The sequence below is a fragment of the Sorghum bicolor genome, chromosome 4, assembly GCF_000003195.3.
Source record: "Sorghum bicolor cultivar BTx623 chromosome 4, Sorghum_bicolor_NCBIv3, whole genome shotgun sequence".
NCBI lineage: Eukaryota > Viridiplantae > Streptophyta > Magnoliopsida > Poales > Poaceae > Sorghum > Sorghum bicolor.
Window position 1 is genome coordinate 57,170,584 of NC_012873.2, and position 21,738 is coordinate 57,192,321.

Genomic DNA, 21,738 nt, shown 5'->3' on the forward strand with positions numbered 1-21,738 from the left:
GACTAATCCTTTATTACAAGTATCATTTGTTATGGGCCTTGGAGTTTATTTTAGTTAACTAAAATAAGGTTGACGAACTCAATTAAAATGAAGAAATATAGCTACTTCATCATTGTTAGTTGTGGCTATGACTTTGTGACCGACAATAGTAGATCACAAATACTGGTCGTATTCATTGTGATGGACAACTGACTGGAAAAAACCACGTGGGCTTACAATCAGGATTTATCAGATGGTGGAGTTTCATTAGAATTACATTTGAATTTTATAAGTTGTCCCATAATTGTTTTTGATAGTGTGGTAATGTTTTTACGAAGTGGGAGAAGAAATGAGTTCCATAAGGATGAAACTCTCATGACACGGTTGTCAACTATTTATGAGTCACAAAATTAAATGCCTATAAAAGTATCGAATAAAACTTCTCATCGAGAATAGGTGTTCTATCCATGTTTCATTTCATTATACTCTCTCTATAGAGAAAAGAATACAACAACGAGTTGCATGCCAGCAAAAGTGGTTCACGTTTGACCAAATTTCTAATAAATATTACTCACATCTATGGATCCAAAATAATTTATTATAATATAGATTTCATAATTAATCTAATGCTATTTATTTGATATCATAAACATTGATACCTTTTTTATCTGTAATTGATCAAACTTAGGATACTAAATCATGATACTGTACTAGAATTGTATTCTTACATGGTCGGAGGGAGTATATGATACGATGCAATAGAAACCACGTTATAAAACTTTCCATTGATACTAATGTTAAGGTCTTATTTAGTTACCCCAAAAGTCAATTTTTTCAAGATTATCCGTCACGTCTAATCTTGCGGTACATGCATGAAACATTAAATATAGGTAAAAAATTAACTAATTGCACAGTTTGTCTGTACATCACGAGACAAATCTTTTGAGCCTAGTTAGTCTATGGTTAGATAATAATTGTCAAATAAAAAATAAAAGTGCTATAGTACCCAAAATATTGTCACCTCGTCAACTAAACAAGGCCTAAAACTAGGAACTAGGTAACCACTGCATTGGTCTCTATTACAGAAAGGATCAGATAACCTTTTGTTCTGGTCATGAGATACTTTTGGGAACGTAACAACCTTGCAATGTCTTTGGGTGCATGCTAGCTTGGACATAGACGTGGTCCAAAACAGTGGAGATACCATACATAGCTATATGATGAATCATTTTATTTCTAATGATACCCAATGGGTGACGATTTGCAATGCGTGACTTGATTATTGAACAAATCTTCAAGTTGCATGTCATCTATGTGATCATGCAAGTTACTCAACATGTTGCAACATATGAACATATTTTCTAGTAAACTAAATATTCAGAAATTAGCACATGAGAGGCAAATCATGCAAGTCTTAAGACAGAGTTGTAATTAAGGCCCAAGCTTAATTTTGATCTACGTCCAAAATCATCTTCAAAACACAACTGATCTAAATATTGTAACTAGATGAGGGGATGAGTTTCATACAGCAGTTTAGGAATCTTGGTTTATTTGATTTTCATAAACACCTCAATGAAGTGTTTTTTTTGGAGGGAACTCAATGAAGTGTTGTTCCCAAGTGTTCTTGTGCTTTATTGTTTGACCAATCTTTTGCGCCAATAATTATAAGCATGAGGATTAGATTTATTCTACTTTTTTTTTTGGAAATGATCGCATGATACAATACGGTATACTAGGATTTATCGAAATGGTTCATCAAGCCAAACACCCATCAGCGTATGTCATTGTATTTAGAGCTAATCAAACCAAACACCCATTAGTGTATGTCATCGTCTTTAGAGCTAACCAGTAATGGTGGCAACTCTTATGGGAACCTTAGCGAATCATACCATGTTTATTGAGATATCAAACTTCTCTTTTTTCATATGGAGGTTGGAATGCCAAGCATTTTTTTTTTCTCTTTTTGAGTGGACATCAGCATTTATTTGAGATCCCGTTCCACACTTGCACGGACCAGAAACCCCACAGGCCACAACATCGATCGGTGTTCCACACGGGTGTTCCTCGATCTCCATGTGACCAACACCACTACCACGACGACGCATACCGAAACTCACGGGCCTCAAACTTCCACACAGTGACCCCGCTCCACGCGTACGTCGATCCACTGGTGCTCGTCGCTGTTTCGTACACGAGCGTCCGCACATCATCCTGGCTCAGGGCGCCCTGTCTCCCACTCCCACTCGCCGAACGGGCACTTATAAGTCGCAACGGGCTGGGTTTACTCCTGCTCGTTACCGTGAGAACAGGCACCTCCGTAGCTCACTTACACACGACACCCGCTCGTCTTCGTCTCCTCCACTCCTCCGTACCCCTCTCACTCCACCGGCCATCTCCTCGGTGCGTTCCCGATGATCACGTTCGCGGACCTGACGGAGCCGGCCACGGCCGGCGCCGAGCGGTGCGTGGACCGGCAGCTTTGGCTGGCGTGCGCGGGCGGCATGTGCACCGTGCCACCCGTGGGCGCCAGCGTCTACTACTTCCCGCAGGGCCACGCGGAGCACGCGCTGGGCCTCGCCGGTACGGCCGACCTCTCCGCGGCGCGCGTCCCGGCGCTGGTCCCCTGCCGCGTCGCCGCAGTGCGCTACATGGCTGACCCGGACACCGACGAGGTCTTCGCCAGGATCCGCCTCGTCCCGCTACGCGGCGGGGAGGCGGACGCGGGTGGCCTCGAGGACGATGCGGCGGACGAGCAGGAGAAGCCGGCCTCGTTCGCCAAGACGCTGACACAGTCCGACGCCAACAACGGCGGCGGGTTCTCCGTGCCGAGGTACTGCGCCGAGACCATCTTCCCGCGGCTCGACTACGCCGCCGACCCGCCCGTGCAGACCGTCGTCGCCAAGGACGTGCACGGGGCCGCCTGGAAGTTCCGCCACATCTACCGGGGCACGCCGCGCCGGCACCTGCTCACCACGGGGTGGAGCACGTTCGTGAACCAGAAGAAGCTCGTCGCCGGGGACTCCATCGTGTTCCTCCGCGGCGACAGCGGGGACCTGCACGTCGGCATCCGTCGCGCGAAGCGTGGGTTCTGCGGCGCCGGTGGAGGCGGAGGCGAGGAGGCGCCTTCGCCCGGGTGGGATCATTACGCGGGCCTCATGCGAGGTAATGTGAGCCCGTGCGCGGCCGCCAAGGCACGGGGCAAGGTGCGACCAGAGGACGTGGCCGAGGCGGCGAGGCTGGCGGCTGCCGGGCAGTCGTTTGAGGCGGTGTACTACCCTCGCGCGAGCACGCCCGAGTTCTGCGTTCGCGCCGCCGCGGTCCGCGCGGCGATGAGGGTGCAGTGGTCCCCAGGGATGCGGTTCAAGATGGCGTTCGAGACCGAGGACTCCTCCCGGATCAGCTGGTTCATGGGCACCGTCGCCGGCGTCCAGGTCACCGACCCCATCCGCTGGCCGCAGTCGCCGTGGCGCCTTCTTCAGGTATGCAGAGCAGCTGCTACTTCTCAGCTTACCTTTCTTTGCGTTTGCTTGCTGCTCACTTGTTGAATTGCCCATTGGGCTGCAGGTGACCTGGGACGAGCCGGACCTCCTGCAGAACGTGAAGCGGGTGAGCCCATGGCTGGTGGAGCTGGTGTCCAGCATGCCGGCCATCCACCTCGCCTCCTTCTCGCCGCCGCGCAAGAAGCCCCGGATCCCGGCGTACCCGGAGTTCCCCTTCGAAGGGCAGCTCCTGAACCCGGCGTTCCCGCCCAACCCACTGCCACACGGCCAGCACCCCCACCCCCACCACCATTTCCTTCACGCCCACCCACCGTTCTTCCCGTTCCCGGACGGCAGTGCTCCTGCAGCCATACAGGGAGCCAGGCATGCGCAATTCGTTCCATCTTTATCAGATCTCCACCTTACCCACCTGCAGTCGAGCCTGCTGTACCCGGGGCTCCGCCGTCCCGACCATGTCGGTCCGACGATCCCTATCCCGGCAAGAATCAGCACCGACCTGACCATCGGAGGCGCACCGGCGCGCGACGACGACGTCCCGTGCGCTCTGTCCATCGGCGCCACCAACAAGCAGAAGCCCGACGCCGTCAAGCCGGCGGGGCTAGTGCTCTTCGGACGGACCATACTAACCGAGCAGCAGATGAGCCTCAGCAGCTCCGGCGGCGCGACCTCCCCAGCCGCGACTACCGGCAACAGCTCTCAGCTGTACTGGAACGCCGAGAAGGGGCCCAATGTCTCGGAGGGCTCGGGCTCCGGCGTCATCCAGAACAGCCCGACCAAGAACCACGCGTCGTCGGAGCGGCTGCCGTGGTGCGTCGGGGACGGCGGCAGCCAGCAGCAGGTCTCCGAGCTCGGGCTTGAGCCCGGGCAATGCAAGGTGTTCGTCGAGTCCGACACGGTCGGCCGCAACCTCGACCTCTCGGCGCTGAGCTCGTTCGACGAGCTCTACCGCCGCCTGTCCGAGATGTTCGGCATCGAGGGCGCGGAGCTGCGGAGCCGCGTGCTGTACCGCTGCGCCACCGGTGAAGTGAAGCACGCCGGCGACGAGCCCTTCAGGTAACAACAATCGTGTCCACAACGATTTTTCGCTGCTGACACAAGGATCATACGAGCTTAAGCACATTGCTCTGCCATTTCAGCGATTTCGTCAGGTCGGCACGGAGGCTCACAATACTAACCGATGCTGGGAGCGACAACCTCGGAAGCTAAACGAGGAGCAGCTGCAGCAGTGAGATATTCCAGCCGCGAGTATTATGATGTTCTTTGGTACTATTACTGTTAGCATGTACTACTACTGTACAGGTGAGGCCGTGAGGCGTGAGCTATGATGGTTTTGTTCAAAGTCCGTTCCAACTCTGAACTCTGAAGAGAGATTTCGCCATGGACATGGCAGCTCGTAGGCAATGCTGCAATGATTAGGCAGCAGCTCGTTCTTGCTCCTTCTCTGTATCCAACAAATCACTGTAAAACGTGGGGGTAACCCTAGTACTAGTACTCATCTTGTTCCTTCTCTGGAGTATCCTCGTTCATTCCGATGGATGCACTTTTTGTTGGTTGGCGTGTCGTACGTTTGCAAAACCCCCTGTGACCGCTCATCATCGGCGCTTGAATGCCCTGGCCAATGCATCTGAACGGCGTAGTAGTACAGGCCAAAGGGGCAGCTAGCCGTAGCGGGAGCAGCGACGGACACTACGCGCAGATGCAGGTTTCAATGTGATGGTGCTGCTGCCGCAGCCGCTGCAGGCCCGCAGGCAGCAGCAGCGGCAGCTGCTGCCGGGATACCCACTGCTCCGTCGCCTCAGAGCTCCAGGCGACTTGTTGCCTACTAGCCTGCGTGCTGATGGCGAGTGAGGTCACCAAAAAGATCGCGGAGCATCGTGTCGCGTATCCCCGCTGTGCTGGCATTGCTTTGCTGGGGGCGTAAATGCTCCCGGCCTCCAGCCAGCCTCTCCACTCTCCTGTCCAGCCAGGGTGCCTGCGCTCTCGCCCAGCCGGAGAAGTAACTGCCATGTCTGGTTTGCCTAGCTCAAAAGGGGTTAGGGCCTGCCTGCCCTGCAAGCCGAGGCCGACGCCGACGCCTCACCCCGTGGTTGTAAGCAAAGACCGGACAACAGTGGCCTGGATAGATTAGCTAGCGTTGCGACTCCTCTGGCGCTACCTCACATGCCCATCGCGGCCCATCGCCGTTGGCGTTGGTCCACCACCCCTGACGCCGAGCTCCCATCGTTGCCTTGCGCGGTTGCGCCCATCTTGGTTTTGTATCCTACTGCCATGGGGCCTTTTGCGCTTGCGCATTGGCCACTCGCACCACGGGTCCACGGCTGTTACTTTCAGTCAGCTCATTATTGTGTCACCCCGCGCTCGCGGTCGAAAGAAAAAAAAAAGAAAAGAAAACCGCTAAAATGTTGTCGTCGACAATGCAGGCTGTCTTCACTCCGGTCATTTTTACCGGATATATATGACGGCGACGCCGGCGACTCCGGTCTGGTCCCTAATGGTTTGTTGTTCGGTTGCGGCTTCTGCTTGTATACGGGGTGGGTGGGCACTGGGCAGCTCTTTGTCGCTGGAGGGAGGCCGCAGGCCGGGGTCGCGCTCACGGGGCGTTTGTCCCGGAGCGGGAGCGCTGCTGTTGCACTGAAAGAATGTTGCGCCTGCGCCGCGCATGGCATGACAGGGCGGTTTGGATGGGTCATGCTGTCACCGCACACAGCACCGTCTCCACGGAGGCGTCGCTGTCCGTCCCTGGCTCCCTATGCTGCGGTTCACACCCGTGGACCGTCGGGTCCGGTGTTGGGTGTTTTTACTGCGTTTACCTTATGGCCTTTTTTTTTAAGTTCCATGCCGAAATGTTTTTGCGACACTGTAGAACTTTTGTTTTTTTAGTAATTATGGACTAATTAGACTTAAAAGATTCGTTTCGTAAATTTCGATCAAACTATACAATTAGTTTTTATTTTTGTTTATATTTAATACTCCGTGCATACGTCTAAAGATTCGATGTGACGGGAAATTTTAAAAAGTTTTTGTATTTTGGGTGGAAGTAAACAGGGCCATATGTTACAGGGGGAGTACATACAAAGTTGATCGATGTATACAAAGGTTTACCTTAGGTGTGGTGCAGTGAACAGGGTCAAATCAAAGGACGGGATTACCTCTGCTGGTAGGGTTTTTGTGACTCTGACTCTCTGATATGCCGCTGCAAGTTGCCATGCTCGGGCCTTGTTTACTTCCCAGAAAATTTTGCAAAATTTTTCACATTCTTCGTCACATCAAATCTTTAGACGTATGCATGGAGTATTAAGAAAAAACGAAAATAAAAACTAATTGCACAGTTTGGTCGGAATTGACGAGACGAATCTTTTAAACCTAGTTATTCCATAATTAGACAATATTTATCAAGTACAAACAAAAGTGCTACAGTGTCGATTTCCCAAAAATTTTCGGAAGTAAACAAGGCCTCGGTGCCGGTGGAGCGGGAGCTGCGAATTTCTCAGCACCGTCTTAATTGTCCTGCTTGTTGGGGTCGTCTCAGCCTGCCTGTCGAAGCGTACGGGCAAGATTAGTTGGCGGACACTCTCAACACACACTATCTTTCTCTATTTATTAATTTTTGTTGATATGATAATAATAATATACTTATCGAGGAGAGTCTAAACAAGAAACCAAGTGTACTCTTCTACTCATATGGAAGAAACCAGCACCTAAGAAATTCAGGAAATACTGCATGGTTTTTATCGAGCTTTTTCAAATCCAGTGTGCCCTCCCTTTCCCTCCCCATCGCTGCCATGGAGCCTTGGCCGCGGCCTCAATGCCCGACTCACGCGCGTGGCCATCTCTCCCCCCAAACCGATGGCAGCCCCCTCCCTCTCGCCAACGCCCTTGGCGGCGGCTCCTCCCTCTCACTGATGCCCCAAGCGACAGCACGGCCCAACTCGCACAGAGGTGCCCCTTGGCAGCGGCACAACGGAGCCCGCATGGAGGGATCTTGGTGGCGGCGAGGGCAGCCACGTGCAGATGGCAGCTTGACATATAGACGCAACCGTGCATAGCCATACCTGACGGACTCGCTCAGCTCCGTGCCCACATAATCCCCGCATTGTCACACGCTGCCGCCCCACAGGAGCTCTCCACGTTCGCCCGGCTAGCGCATCGAGGTCGCGTCTTGTCCATGCGCACGGCTTCAATATACATGTGTCGCAAGATTCAATATGATGAAAATTTTTAATTTTTTTTTTTAAATTTTGAATGGAACTAAACAGGACTTGAAATTTGGCACTTAGAATATACTAGTAGACATCCGATGCGTGACCCACCAAATCTACCTTCGATTTTGGGGGCAACTCTTGCTAAACCACAAGATTGGTCGCCAGGAAAATCATTAACACACACACACACTGAAAAAAAAGGTCCGAAATTTGCCGGTCGATTGTACAACTGCACTGGCACGCAAAGCAAAACATTTCTCCACCGGTGGGCGGGAGAGTGCCTTTTGTTGGATTTCAGAGCGTGTGTGGGACTGTGGGTTTGTGGCAATCGGAGTCGGAGCATGGGCAACGCACTGATAACCCTGCCAGTGCCACCTTTTCGCCAGCCTTTTCGCCTGATAGTTTTGAGATGTCAATGATTACGGTTGCCTGTCGGCGGCCACGGCATGGTCACAAAAACTCCGGAGCGCTTTTTATTCCTTTTCACCTTGTCGGAAAAGGAATGGCGGTGAGCATCTGGCGGTGACTCATGTCCCATGTTCATCCTGGTCTGTTTCATGTTTCAAAAGGAAAAATCATACCGACATGCAACCGATGACACCACTCAGGCCTTGTTTAGTTCACAAAATTTTTTGGCTTTGGCTACTGTAGCACTTTCGTTTGTATTTGATAATTAGTGTCCAATTACGGACTAACTGGCTCAAAAGATTCGTCTCGCAAATTACAGCTAAACTGTACAATTAGTTTTTGTTTTCGTCGATATTTAATGCTTCATGCATGCGTCCAAAGATTCGATGTGATGGAGAATCTTGAAAAATTTTGGAAACTAAACCAGGCCTCATGTACGTTTGCTACCAAAGTCGCAGCTCAGCAACTGCTGCTGCTGCTGGTAGAAGTAGACATTGACAAGTACCACGATTTGAGCAGCACACTTTAAGTCCTCCCAAAAAGTTTTGTTAAAATTGTGTAAAAATTGTGTGGTATATATGGACGGCAGCGCAGCACGGCGACCCGCCAGACGGCCAGAGCGCGAGCGCACACACAGCGTCTGGCCTTGTTTAGTTCTAAAATATTTTGCAAAATCGACACTGTAGCTCTTTTGTTTGTATTTGACAAATATTGTCCAATTATGGACTAACTAGGCTCAAAAGATTCATCTCGTCAATTTCGACCAAACTGTGCAATTAGTTTTTATTTTTGTCTATATTTAATACTTAATGCATGTGTCTAAAGATTCGATGTGACAGGAAATCTAAAAAATTTTGTAAAATTTTTTGGAACTAAACAAGCCGGCTTGAGAGCTGCTGCGCCACCGCACAGTGCTGCGATTGCGTATCAGCTATGCAGGGGGGCGCACCACTCGGCTGTGCTGTCATGCATGCCAATGCGAGGTACTGTAGGCAGCCATTTGACATTTTTGTACCTGCATGCGCGGCTCTTGCATTGCATGTTTGACCACCCTAAAATCCCGCGATTCTCTCTTCTTCACCGTATCACCACCCCCGGACGACACCGTCGTCGTCTCTCATCAATCACACTCGACGGCATCAACCTCGGGTTTCCGCGACGGGCCTTTATGTGACCACGGTCCACGCACGCATGCAGTGCATTGCAAATCCGGCGGCCACGTATTACTACGTGACAATGCGGACGTGCGGTGGGGAGCCAGGCAGGTGTCGTCCCGCGGTGTGTCCCCGCCGGGACCGGGACTGATGCATGGCGCGGCCGCGCGCGCGGACACGCAGCGCTCGGCGCGGTGTCCGGCACGGGGGACGCGGCCTAGCTGGCAGCAGCGATCTGGACAGCGGCCCTGAAGCACGGTGGGCCACAAGTCAGCGCGGTTAATGAAGTCAGAGCACTCTCTCTCTCTTCCCGTCTCCCGGCGCCCCCGTTGCGGTGGGCACGGCGTGGCACACTGCAACATGCCGCCCTGCACCCCGGCCCGCCGGGCCGCTGCCTGCCTGTGTGTTCTGTCTGTGTTAGCGTCACGGCCCCACCGCACGTTCCATTATTACAGGTGCCATTTGTTTATGTATATGCGCGCTGCGCGTGATGATGATGAGTTGATGACAGTGGGGAGATCGATCAACAGGAACGGTGAGAACGGAGAGGGTTGCCCCCGTCCGTCCGTGCGGGTGATCCCCGCGGTAACGACAGCGGGCGGCGGGGGAGAGGTGAATGTCCGAGTCCGGCCGATGCGTCTGCGCGGGAACCACACAGGGGCCCGCCGACAACCACTTCATTGTGCTGGCCTTTTCGCCTTTTGGGCCTTGTTCAGTTTCGAAAAGCGAAAACTTTTCGAAACTGTAGCACTTTCGTTTGTTTGTGGCAAATATTATCCAATTATGGACTAACTAGGATCAAAAGATTCGTCTCGTGATTTACAGCTAAACTGTGTAATTAGTTTTTATTTTCGTCTATATTTAATGTTTCATGCATGTGCCACAAAATTCGATGCGATAAGGAATCTTGAAAACTTTTTGGTTTTCAGGGTGAACTAAACAAGGCCTTGATTGAAATGTCAGCTGGTCTAAAAAAATCATGAAAATACTGTTTGATGATTTATCGTAAGATAAAAATATTATTAGTTAACAAAAAAATAAGACTTACAACAAGCGAACGAGTTCTTAGGTCTTATTTAGTTTATCCAAAATTCAAAAAAAAAGTAAGATTCCTCATCATATCGAACCTTGCGATACATGCATAAAATGTTAAATATAAATAAAAAGACAAATTTTTTAAGCATAGTTAGATCTTGTTTAGTTCACTTCAAAAACCAAAAATTTTTCAAGAGTCCCCGTCAAATCGAATCTTACGGCAAATGCATGGAGCATTAAATATAGTCGAAAACAAAAACTAATTACACAATTTGTCTGTAAATCACGAGATGAATCTTTTAAGTCTAGTTAGTTTATGATTCGATAAAAAATATTAAATAAAAACAAAGTGCTATAATATTCAAAACTAAAAATTTTTGAGAAACTAAATAAGACCTTAGTTTTAAATACAAATGAAAATGCTACAACGTCAGTCAAAATAAAAAGAAAGATCTAAACAAGATCCTACAGTAGGTGCGCAAGGAAAAATGGAACGATGAAGGAAGAGTTGGCGACGCCGCCTGATGCTCAAGAAAGGTTTAAAGAAAGATTTGATGTAACGGAGAATCTAGAAAATTTTATTACTTAGTGTATGTTCTGCAAGATTTTATGTAACAAAAATCTAAAAAAATATTGCAAAATCTTCTGGGACCAAACAAAGCCCTAGTCTTGTTAGTTCGTTCAAAAGCTGAAAAGTGCAAATTCATCGGTGTGTTCGCCAAAAAACGACCTGCAACAGTCGAAACTACGAGTACACATTTGTGGGCATGTTACGAGCTGCATACGTACTACGAACTCAAAACTTCCCTCCCGTCGTCGTCCCCAAGACACCCGTACACTCCACCTCACGTGTGTACGCGTCCGGACCAAGAAACCCGATCGAGGCCAATTTTCCGCTACGCACAAATCGCACGCCAGCCAATAAAATTGATACGGAAAAACAAAAGAACCCCCCTCCCCCCTTGCTTTCAGTGCCCGTGGCAAAGCACACACACGACACGACATAGGCCTTGTTTAGTTCCGAAAAATTTCGGATTTCGGCACGGTCACATTTTCGTTTTTATTTGATAAAATTATTTAATTATAAAGTAACTACAGATAAACTGTATAAATAGTTTTTATTTTCGTTTATATCTAATGTTTTATGCATTTGCTTCAAGATTTGATGTGACGGAGAATCTTGAAAAAGTTTTTAGTTTTCGGGTGAACTAAACAAGACCCTAGCACTACTAGTGGTAAAGTAATCAATGGATCAATCGCTACGAAAAGCGAGCACCTGTGTGATCCCAACGCTGGCCTGTCTGCCCCGCCGGGAGTAGAAGCATTTGTTTTTTGAGGCGAGCTCGGGTTTGGCCTCGTCTAGTTTTTGTCACGTCTGCTAGTTTGACCGGGCGGCCGGCTCGCGCGCGCCAGCGAAACCCGTCGGCACTTTCTCCCGTGCCGGCTTTCAAGGGTTTTGTGTTCCCGGGACGGGCGTTTTTTCTCGCTTTGTTTTCGCGGGGTTCTCACGGTCAAAGCTCGCCTCGGTTGGATTGGATTGGATGGCGACTGCTTTGTTGGGTGGGAGTGAAATGGACAAGTCTATTCTTTTGTTGAGCTGCGTGTCTCTGTGTGCGCACACGAGCGCCCTTGGGTGTCGGTACTCTGCTGTCGTCGTGGCCTCATCATGGAAAGTCGCGGATCGCGGAGATCAAGGGGCGGTCAATCCAGGAGAATCCCAGGTAACCTGGCGATATGTTTGGTGTACCTGGACTGGATGGCTCGCTGACTCGTGCGGTCGGGCTCGGGCAGCAATCGTTTTCAGTTTCTTTATGTAGGCCTAACGTTTTAGGCCGTTTTATACCCCCATATGAATTGAGCCCGGTCCTTTTTTTTGTTGAGGCCCTTTTACACCCCATATAAATCGAGCCCAGTCCGTTTTAGGCCCGATCCTTTCGAGTTTGCAGGCCTAATTTTTAGGCCCTTTATATACCCCTTTGTGGAGTAGTCATGATGATGCATGAGTGGGAATTTGGCCCGCTGTAAAAGGTCCTTTCATGTGGACCAACTTCTCACGCCCTGGGCAAAGCAGCATTTTTAAAGGCCGGGCCTAAAACTTACCCAATACCTTTTTTTACATAAGATAGAGTTCACAACCGTATTAACATGTCAATCGAACTTCGGTCTTATAAAGACCAACAAATTATTCCGAATCTAACCAACGTTTGGTTCGGTTCCAAAGAATTTTGCTCTGAAATCACAAAACACGCGTATGTACACAAAAAAAAGCTTCCGAGAACATTAATCCGGTGATCCTACAGGCAGCCATCGGACCGGGCCGGATTGAGGAGATTCCTGGCTGCCATACTGATACTAGTTGTAGTAGAGCTCGAGGCCCATGCCGTCATGGATCTCGTAGTCGGCGAGGGTGATGTGGTCCTTGTAGATGGTGTACCACTTCTGGATGCGGATCTTGTCGGCGCGCGTCCCCGTCTGCGCCGCCACCAGCCGCTTCAGGTCGCCGATCGTGTCGTCCTCGTTGCACTTGACGCGCACCTTCTTCCCCAGCCGGTCGTTCAGCACCACCTCTATCATCTTCTATTCTTCTTCTTCTCCTTCTTCTCTCCCGTCCGCCGGCCCCTCCTTGTCGTCAACGGCGGCGCAACGACGCGAGACGTGCCTCGGCGGCCGCGGCCGCGGCTCGCGATGAGGAATTATACGATACGACGCGTGCTTGTGGCTCGCGATGCCGTCCGCGCCGTGGGAGGAGCCTTTTATCAGGGCTGGTAGGTCGGTTCGGGCCTCCCCGCCGCCGCCGCCGTTGGTGTGATACCGCGTTCCGGATCGGAAACCCCCAAGCCCCATTTTCCCCAAAATTGATGGAGTATTCACACGGTATGACGGTAACACAGATTTTTTTCTTAGTTCGCCCTTGTTTACTTTCAACTCAAAATTTAAAATTTTTTAAGATTCTTTGTCACATTAAATCTTTAGACGTATGCATAGAATATTAAATATAGACAAAACTAAAAACTAATTGTATAGTTTGATCGAAATGTATAAGACGAATCTTTTAAGCTTAATTAGTCTATGGTTGAATAATAATTACCACAAATAAACAAAAATGCTACAATGTCGTGAAATCTTTCAGTTAAGCAACTAAACAGGCCTTAGTTTGCACTCGACAAAACGTGTGCCGCAAGAACTCTCCTTGACTCAGAACAGACAGTTCCACGTGCTTAAAAGCGAACACCTGTGTGTCATCGACTCACAATCTCCCGCGGTGTAGCTCGCGTACTCGCGCGACAACCTGACGGCGTGGCCGCCCCACAGGCCACACAGACACAGTAGAAGCCGTCCTGTCGCTGAGCGGACGGTTAATTAGGCAGCCCAGCCCATATCCCAGCGAAAAAAAATGATGGCCTAGTTACGTCTTAGGGGATCTCCAGTGTCCAATCGATTTTGGCCTGCAAAAAGTGTTAGAGTGGATTAACGTCAGTCTCACTGATTCGCGAACGCCCATTCAAAATAAATTCCGGCCATCAATTCTCCGATCAGCCATCATATGAAAGTTTACTTCGCTTCTCTCTCTCTCTCTTTAAATAGGCATAGTGGATGCGCAGGCATTGACTTCATTTTTCACATAAGTGATACGTTCTAAATATTTTAATATTGAAAATAACAAATACAGAATAAAAGTTGATAATAAAATAAAAAATATAAGTTAAAAGAAAAATTAAGATGACTATCTAATATATACATAAAAACACAAGTTAAAAACATAACTTTTAATAGTAAGTTTATCAAATAAGTTAGGTAGTATACATATGAAAAGAAAAGTTAGACATATACCTCTAAGCAGTAACTTAGTCAAATAAGTTAGTTAACGTATACATGAAAGCACAAGTTAGATACATAACCATGTGAACTAAGTTAATTGACTAAGTTAGGTAGCATAGACATGAAAAAAAAAACAAATAAATAACCTTGCTGACTTATAATAATTTATATGTATAAACTTATAACATATAATTTAAAACATATAACTTATGCAAAAACTTAAAAACACAAGAGTTGTGAAACATAACTCATTTACAAGAAGTTATTAAAAACAAAGAAATGAACTAACTTATAACTTATACCAAAAGTTGGCAACACAGGAGTTCTTAACACAAAAGAACAAATTAATTTATGACTTATACCAGAACACACAAATACAAAGTAATGAAACACAATTTCTATAAAAAGTTATGAAACAACATATGAAGTTACTCTATACAGTTTATGTACATGAGTTATTTAATAAGTTATGTTATAACTTATACTTATAAGTTATGTATTATAAATTATATGAAATAAGATAATACACATAAATTATTACTACAATATTTTTTTTGTAACATATGCAAATGGTGAGTTCCATTTGGTGGGCCCATGTCACCCTGGCACTACCGCACTACACGAGTCACTCGTTCGTAGTGGGCCTGCAATGTATGCGCAGCCCAGCCCAAGAAGCCTGAGAAGAATCCCCTTGTCTAATGAGAGTAGGCGAGCAAATCTTATTCTTATCTAATATCTTCCTTTTTGCTAATGGGCTTGTTATCTAGTGGTACGACTGTCTAGTAGGATATTACCGAACAAGATCTATTTTTAGGGTACACGCATACATAACAATATTTTTTACAGTTGAAATAATTCAAAATATAAAATGGAATAATCCAAAATGCACGGATCGATGATGGCCAACACTTGCAGAGATGCAGGTGCTGCATGGCATAGATATAGAAACTCATTTTCTAAAGATAAAATCGCTCGAATTGACAAAATCTAAGCTTTTTTTTTTGGGTAAGGGGCAAAAGGATTATCTACAAATTCACCACAATAGTTGCAAACCGACAGGTAACAATATTACATAAACTATGACAATCTACATGTCGTCCATACTGAAACCGACAATCTACAAATACGTTAAGGCCTTGTTTAGTTTCCAAAAAATTTTGTAAAATTTTTCATATTCTTCATCACATCGAATCTTTAGACACATGTATGAAATATTAAATATAGACGAAAATAAAAACTAATTGCACAGTTTGGTCAAAATTGACGATACGAATCTTTTGAGCCTAGTTAGTCCATGATTGGGCAATATTTATCAAATACAAACGAAAATGCTATAGTATCGATTTCCTAAATTTTTTTGGAACTAAACAAGGCCTAAATAACAACCCAAACCTGACAATCTGCAAATACGTTAAGTAACAGACCAAATCAACAATATACAACTAGCGAATTAAATCAGTAACCAATAGTTAGGTAAAGCAATTAAGTCATGCAACAAACTAACAACCCATAAGTTCATCATGCAACTACTACTCATCCAATCTCCATAAGCAATTGCTTACGGGCCAGTCACGGGGTGTCGGGGACGGTAAACTCTTTCTAACCATCTTAAGGAAAAGCATGTTTATGCACAGTTGTGAAAAAATAGCAAACCCTAATATATGTGGAAAATCTTAATCTTGATCTAATGAGATTCTTATAAAAATCTCCTAACATCCCAACAAGGGTTGTGAAGTGAAAACCTGTAGATCAACTTAAGTTGTTCATCTAGCACATCATTACATTTTTTTCCTAGCACAAAGAAGAGGACGAAGCCAGTTCGTTTGGCTGAAGGTATGACTGAAAGTATTGTTCGCTGATTTGTTATGAGAGAAAAACACTGTTGAATGGTTGACAGAATCAAGCAAACAAGGTGACATGAAAGGATAGCGGGGAAGAAGACCGCGTCGGTGTTGCCACTTCGAGTCGTTCGAAAGAACCTTTAAAAAACCGAGGGGGCGTTTAGTTCTCCATAAAATATGAAATACAAAATGCCAACTACTTTGGAATGATGGAACGTAAGATGCCAAAATTTTCAAGGTTATGGCCTTGTTTAGTTCTAATTTTTTTTTGCAAAATAGACACTGTAGCACTTTCGTTTGTATTTGACAAATATTGTCCAATCATGCACTAATTAGGCTCAAAAGATTCATCTCGCAAATTACAGGTAAACTGTGCAATTAGTTATTTCTTTTATCTATATTTAATGCTCCATGCATGTGCCACAAAATTCGATTTGCCAAAGAATCTAAAAAATTTTACATTTTTTTTAGAAATTAAACAAGGCCTATGTTTAGTTCCATAAAAAATGTAGAATTTATTGTCTTTAAGAGGATCTCTTGAGGCTCTTTTTGTTTTTTTAGTCTCTTGAGGTCAAAATTCAAAATAGAAAATAATTATATTTTTGCTATAATTTTTAGTTCTATTATGTAAAATAATAAATTGAAACCTAAAATTTTTTAAATAGAAAGAAAACTAAACACCACATGAGTGCCGTCTCACCTAACACGCACTGGTCCACTCTTCCCCGGTTTTGCTGGCAAAACGCTTCCGTTTCGACGAGCGACGGGCAACGGTCGCGTGGAGCCGCGCGGGGTGACGCCGGGGGTCTGCTTGCCGTTCTTGTGGGCTTCTGGCTGCATCCTGGCGTCCTGCCAAATACAAGGCGCGTCCCATGCAAGCTTCGCCTGCGGTATAGCCAGCCATGCATGGAGCTCAAATCGCGTAGTACGTCCTCCACTAGTTTAACCGCTAGCGGCATTCAGAGGATTATGCAGCTGCCTCACACTATACAGTTTTGATTATCTTTTTGCATAGAAAAGGTACATAATTAATCTCAGAAAAGAATATTCGTTTGCCGCCTCTTCGTGAACAACAACATGCAGGTCGTATGCCTTTTTTTTTATGGGCTTCATCTATAGTCTTATGCATGCATTTAAAGATTCACACAGAGAAAAATATACCTTCTACTCAATCTGCTCTAAATTATCCTTCCTCTATCTCAAGTTGTAATATGTTTTCAGTTTTTTAATATATAATTTTTTTGCTATACATTTAGATATATATTATGTCTAGATACATTTGTGAAAAAAAGAAACTGTTTTATAATTTAGAATGGAGAAAGTTAGTTTTTTTTGTCTTCTCTAAATACATAGATTTTACGATGTATCTGGACACAATTTATATCTATGTACATAACAAAAGCTATATATATATATATATATATATATATACCTTTGAGGGAGTACACTATAAAATTAAGACCAATCTAATGAAAATTCTATGTTTTCTATTAAGAAAAAACGGATAATAAATTTTGAGTAGAAGACAACTCAAACCTGGGTGTGGTTGGTGACAGCCACACTTTTTTTTGAACGAAATGACAGCCACACTTCCCACCCCAACAGTAAAGCTAGCTCTATAAAAACAACCCCTCCGTCACCTCAAAACTTACAGTAGCCAGATCCAGAAGGGAGTGACAGGCTCAAACACAAACTAGAAGATAGGTTATAGGTTCTTAGTGAGTAAACCCGTACGATGTCGCAGGAGGATAGTTTCCAGAAGAGCGCAGCCAAGTGCCGCAAAGAATTTGACATTATTTACGAGCAGGTAATCATTGTCACTTAATCAAAATCTGCTTCACTACAGTAGATTAGTAGAATATATCATACGACTTCAAGAGAACGGCAAAGAGTTTAGCGCGTACTAAATCTCCATATCTGTTTATCTGTGCCGTGCACACGCAGCTTCCAGTGCTGCTAGAGAAGATGGACATTCTATTTCCTACGGGGAAGAAGACCGAAAGCTCCGAGCCGGAGGTAGTCAAACCATCATCTTCTTCTCTTCTTCTTCTTTTTTTTTTACTAAAATCATACGTAGGCAATGCTGCAACGACTGAGTGTAATCTACTAATCTGTCTCTGGATCTTCTTTGCTTCCTGTCAGAACAAATCTGAAACAAAGAAGGTGGTCGCCCCGCTGCCAGCCGTGACGCCGGAGGAAATAGGGGAGGGCTACAAGGATCTGGAGGAGAGCATCAAGGGATTCATCAAGGAGCTGGACGAGGCTGCGAAGGAGACTGAAGCCACGAGCCAGCCGGAAACGCCACCTTCATCAGTGGAAGACGAGTCATAATCAAGAGCTGCAGCAGCACAAGGAGGCGGCCTGGATCTGCAGGAGGATCATAATTTCTTTCGTTCATGTTTCTCAGTTTTTGGTTAATCATCTGGATGTTGGATAACAGTTTAGCTGTTCTCTCGTATGTTGTGATTCCAAATCGGGCAACTACTAGCGTGTGTTCGTAGCTCTCTCTGTGCCGAGTCTGATCATCGCTTTCCTTTGGAATCCGATCGAGTACTGCCTATGTGTGTCTGTCGTTTATGCTCGCTGGCAAGATGAATTGATGATGTGCGAAGTGGAGAACAAGGATCAACGGCGCGAATTGAAGACCATGCGGGGGGTATATCTCTCTCGCGTCCTACGCCACGGTTAGGGCCTAAAAGAAATAGGTACATAGGTGCAGCCAAATTTTGAAAATATTTACGGCGGTGCCAATCTTGGTCCATATATAGTTGATGTTCCACGTCATATTCGTTCCAGGAACAACTCAATTGCTACCACGGTTTGATGTTACCATATATACCTATTCGTCATGTTAGTCTGAGCCCAAAACCAAGGAAATTAAATCCCCTTTAAGTCAGATTTCCCCTCAATTGCCTTTAATCCCCTCCAATTCCTCTGATTTTGGAATCAAACGAACAGGACCTAAGAGTGTTTTAGTTAAATTAAAGACTTAAAATCTACAAAAAAAATCCCAACAAAAGTATGACAATCATTCATGAACCACAATGGTATAATAGGAGAAGTAAAGAAAAGATAAACCAACATTGTAAATTTTTAAGAGCTTCCTGCATAAGGTGAAACAATTAAAGAATTAAAGAGATTTACACGATGATTTCAATTTTTGTTTCTCCTCACACAAGTTTTTGTTCAAGCTTATTTTTGAATGCTCAAGTAGGATCACACGTTCTATCAATTTGTACTTTTGTTAGAATATTTTATTCAATTCTTGCGGTTCGCTAAATGCTCGTGTCATTTCTAGTTTCGGCTCAACAAGAAAGCATCACCTCAAATAAGCACCACCATTTTTTTTTTCTAATTATGAAAATAAAAATAGCAGGCAAACCACTGAATTAGAAATAGAAAATATCTGTATTCATAAGTTATTGTACAAAATCATGTTTTTGAGAGTCAATCATCTTTCTATCTGAACATCGAAAAAAACATTTAGTTGGTAAAAGGCTATGTGGAATATGAATTTGATAGGTTCTATGAAATCTAAGACACAAAAACTCTTGATATAGACCTTAATGTGGAAAATCACCAGATTTTAAACTTTACTTCTCAGGACATAACAAAGCTAGAAGACATCCCCAGCACAAGGCTTCCTCAGTCGAATTTATTGATACTCACTCCATTCCAAAATGTAGGTTCTTTTAGTTTTTTTCTAAGTTATAAATTTCTTTAACTTTGACCTAGTTTATTGAAGTTTATTGAATATACAATTAAACATCCACAATAAAATTTAGTTTCATTAAATTCCCATGAAATGTCTTAATACCTAGGCTATGGCATTTTGTTGGCATTGTAGCTAAGGGGCTACTGTTGGGGAAGCCCATGAAGTATATGGGCCAAGACTCCCACTAGAAGAGGCCTAAATACTAGCAAGAGTAGTGTCATGTAAAAACCAACTCCACCAAGGGGTAACTTGTAAACGACCCTACCTATATAAGTGCCCAAGGGCATGAGGGTAGGGGCTCACTCAGCTCTCACTTGTTCAAAACCTAGGTCTCTCCTTTCCACCTCTGTCCTCTCTAACCCCGTCAAGAACCACAAGCTCCAACACACTTCAAGATTAGCATGCGATGACATATCTTTGTAGTACTGGCTCTCTACTGCTCCATGAGACACTCTCTTTTTTTATTACACGAATACTTCATTTATGCTATTTTGTATACTTCAAAATTGGATTTCTCTTTCAGCCTATAGTTGATGATATATGCCTAACAGTTTTTCCGGTTTCATTGACGATTTTTTAGCTCACATGAGTAATATAGTTTCATACCTAATGAAGTGGACATACTTGGAATGTAACTGACGCAAACTGACAACCAATTCAACACTTCCATTAGGACAAGGAGCAAATAAATTTTCAAGCGAAAAATGTGCAAAAGGACAAGCAAGATAGTCTTTGTTGTAGGAGGGTGGCGAAACAACAAACTGCAAATTTGTCAACCAATATATATGTGAATCGGCAGTGTCCACCATTAAAATCTACCTAATGAAGTGGACATACTTGGAATGTAACTGACCAAACTGACAACCAATTCAACATTTCCATTAGGACAAGGAGCAAATAAATTTGCAAGCGAAAAATGTGCAAAAGGACAAGCAAGATAGTCTTTGTTGTAGGAGGGTGGCGAAACAACAAACTGCAAATTTGTCAACCAATATATTTGTAAATCGGCAGTGTCCAAGTTCCCAAAATGGAAACAATCTACCAAGGTGTTAATGAATGGATGCAAATTGATAATCTACCAAGTCGCTAATAAATGGTTGCAAACTGATAATTTGTAAATGCATTAAGTAAAAGGCAAAAACCGACAATCTACGAGTTGGGTAAATAGAATCTGATAATCTACAAAGGAAAGTGTACAAATGGACAAGAAATATAGTCTTTTCTCAATTTTCGTAAGAGGGTGAAACAATAAAGTATAAATTTATTAACCAATCTATGTGAACTAGCTAACAATCTATGTCTACATCATCACTTGCTCGAGGTGCTACTCAATTCTTTCAGCACCGAGGTCTACTTCACCTTCATTGACCGCTTCAGCTTGAGAGGTTCACCAAAAACTTCTGTTCAGACATCTACTTCCGCTACTATGGCTACTATGACTATGTTTGTCGACTACACTAAGAACAGTTGGAGACTTATTCATGAGAGACAGCCAAGAGGGCCTAGTGGAGCATACTGGAGGACCAACCACTCTAGAGGCCAAAATCTTTTGCCTAGTGCTAGTGAGAGAAAATATGGAGGCTTCATGAAAACCTTCGGCTACTTCATCTATATTGATTATGACTATGATATTCGACCCTAAGGTTTGAGACAAGATCTGCGCAAGAAGATTTCAAAGGTGAAGAATTTGCATGAGAACATCCCAAAGGTGGAAATTCTGTGCATTGGGCGAAGTCAACAAGACAAGTCATGGAAGCGACCAAGGGAGACAAAGCCCAAAGACAAAGATATCAAAAGGATCATCACCGAGTCATCAACACCAGTAGCTGTGGTGTGTGCTCTTTTCTCCATGTCCTTTTTTCCACATGGTTTTTAGGATGGAGTTTTTAGTAACAAGCACATGTGTACATTGTGAAGGACAATCTCTGTGACTAGGGTTAGAGTTACATTTGTGCCTCTTCTAGTATGAGCATCTACTAGGTCACCTAGTACCGGGTACCGCCCATAACCTAGTAGCTAAGGGGCTACTGTTGGGGAAGCCCATGAAGTATATGAGCCAAGACTCCCACTAGAAGAGGCCTAAAT

The 21,738-nt window shown here is 45.1% G+C and overlaps 3 protein-coding genes across 3 annotated transcripts; 2 read left to right on the top strand and 1 right to left on the bottom strand.

The window, feature by feature from the left end:
- On the top strand, nt 2,260-5,003 carry LOC8074777 (auxin response factor 8). The gene is made up of 3 exons (XM_002452437.2): nt 2,260-3,458; nt 3,544-4,532; nt 4,616-5,003. Exons 1-3 carry the CDS (start codon nt 2,391-2,393, stop codon nt 4,683-4,685), a joined length of 2,127 nt encoding a protein of 708 aa, XP_002452482.1. The 5' UTR covers nt 2,260-2,390; the 3' UTR covers nt 4,686-5,003.
- LOC8074778 (ubiquitin-like protein 5) lies at nt 12,379-13,057 on the bottom strand. The gene has a single exon (XM_021460264.1). The coding sequence runs from the start codon at nt 12,850-12,852 to the stop codon at nt 12,631-12,633; it is 222 nt and encodes a 73-aa protein (XP_021315939.1). The 5' UTR covers nt 12,853-13,057; the 3' UTR covers nt 12,379-12,630.
- On the top strand, nt 17,614-18,444 carry LOC110434412. Its single transcript, XM_021458385.1, has 3 exons — nt 17,614-17,745; nt 17,883-17,954; nt 18,081-18,444. Exons 1-3 carry the CDS (start codon nt 17,674-17,676, stop codon nt 18,267-18,269), a joined length of 333 nt encoding a protein of 110 aa, XP_021314060.1. The 5' UTR covers nt 17,614-17,673; the 3' UTR covers nt 18,270-18,444.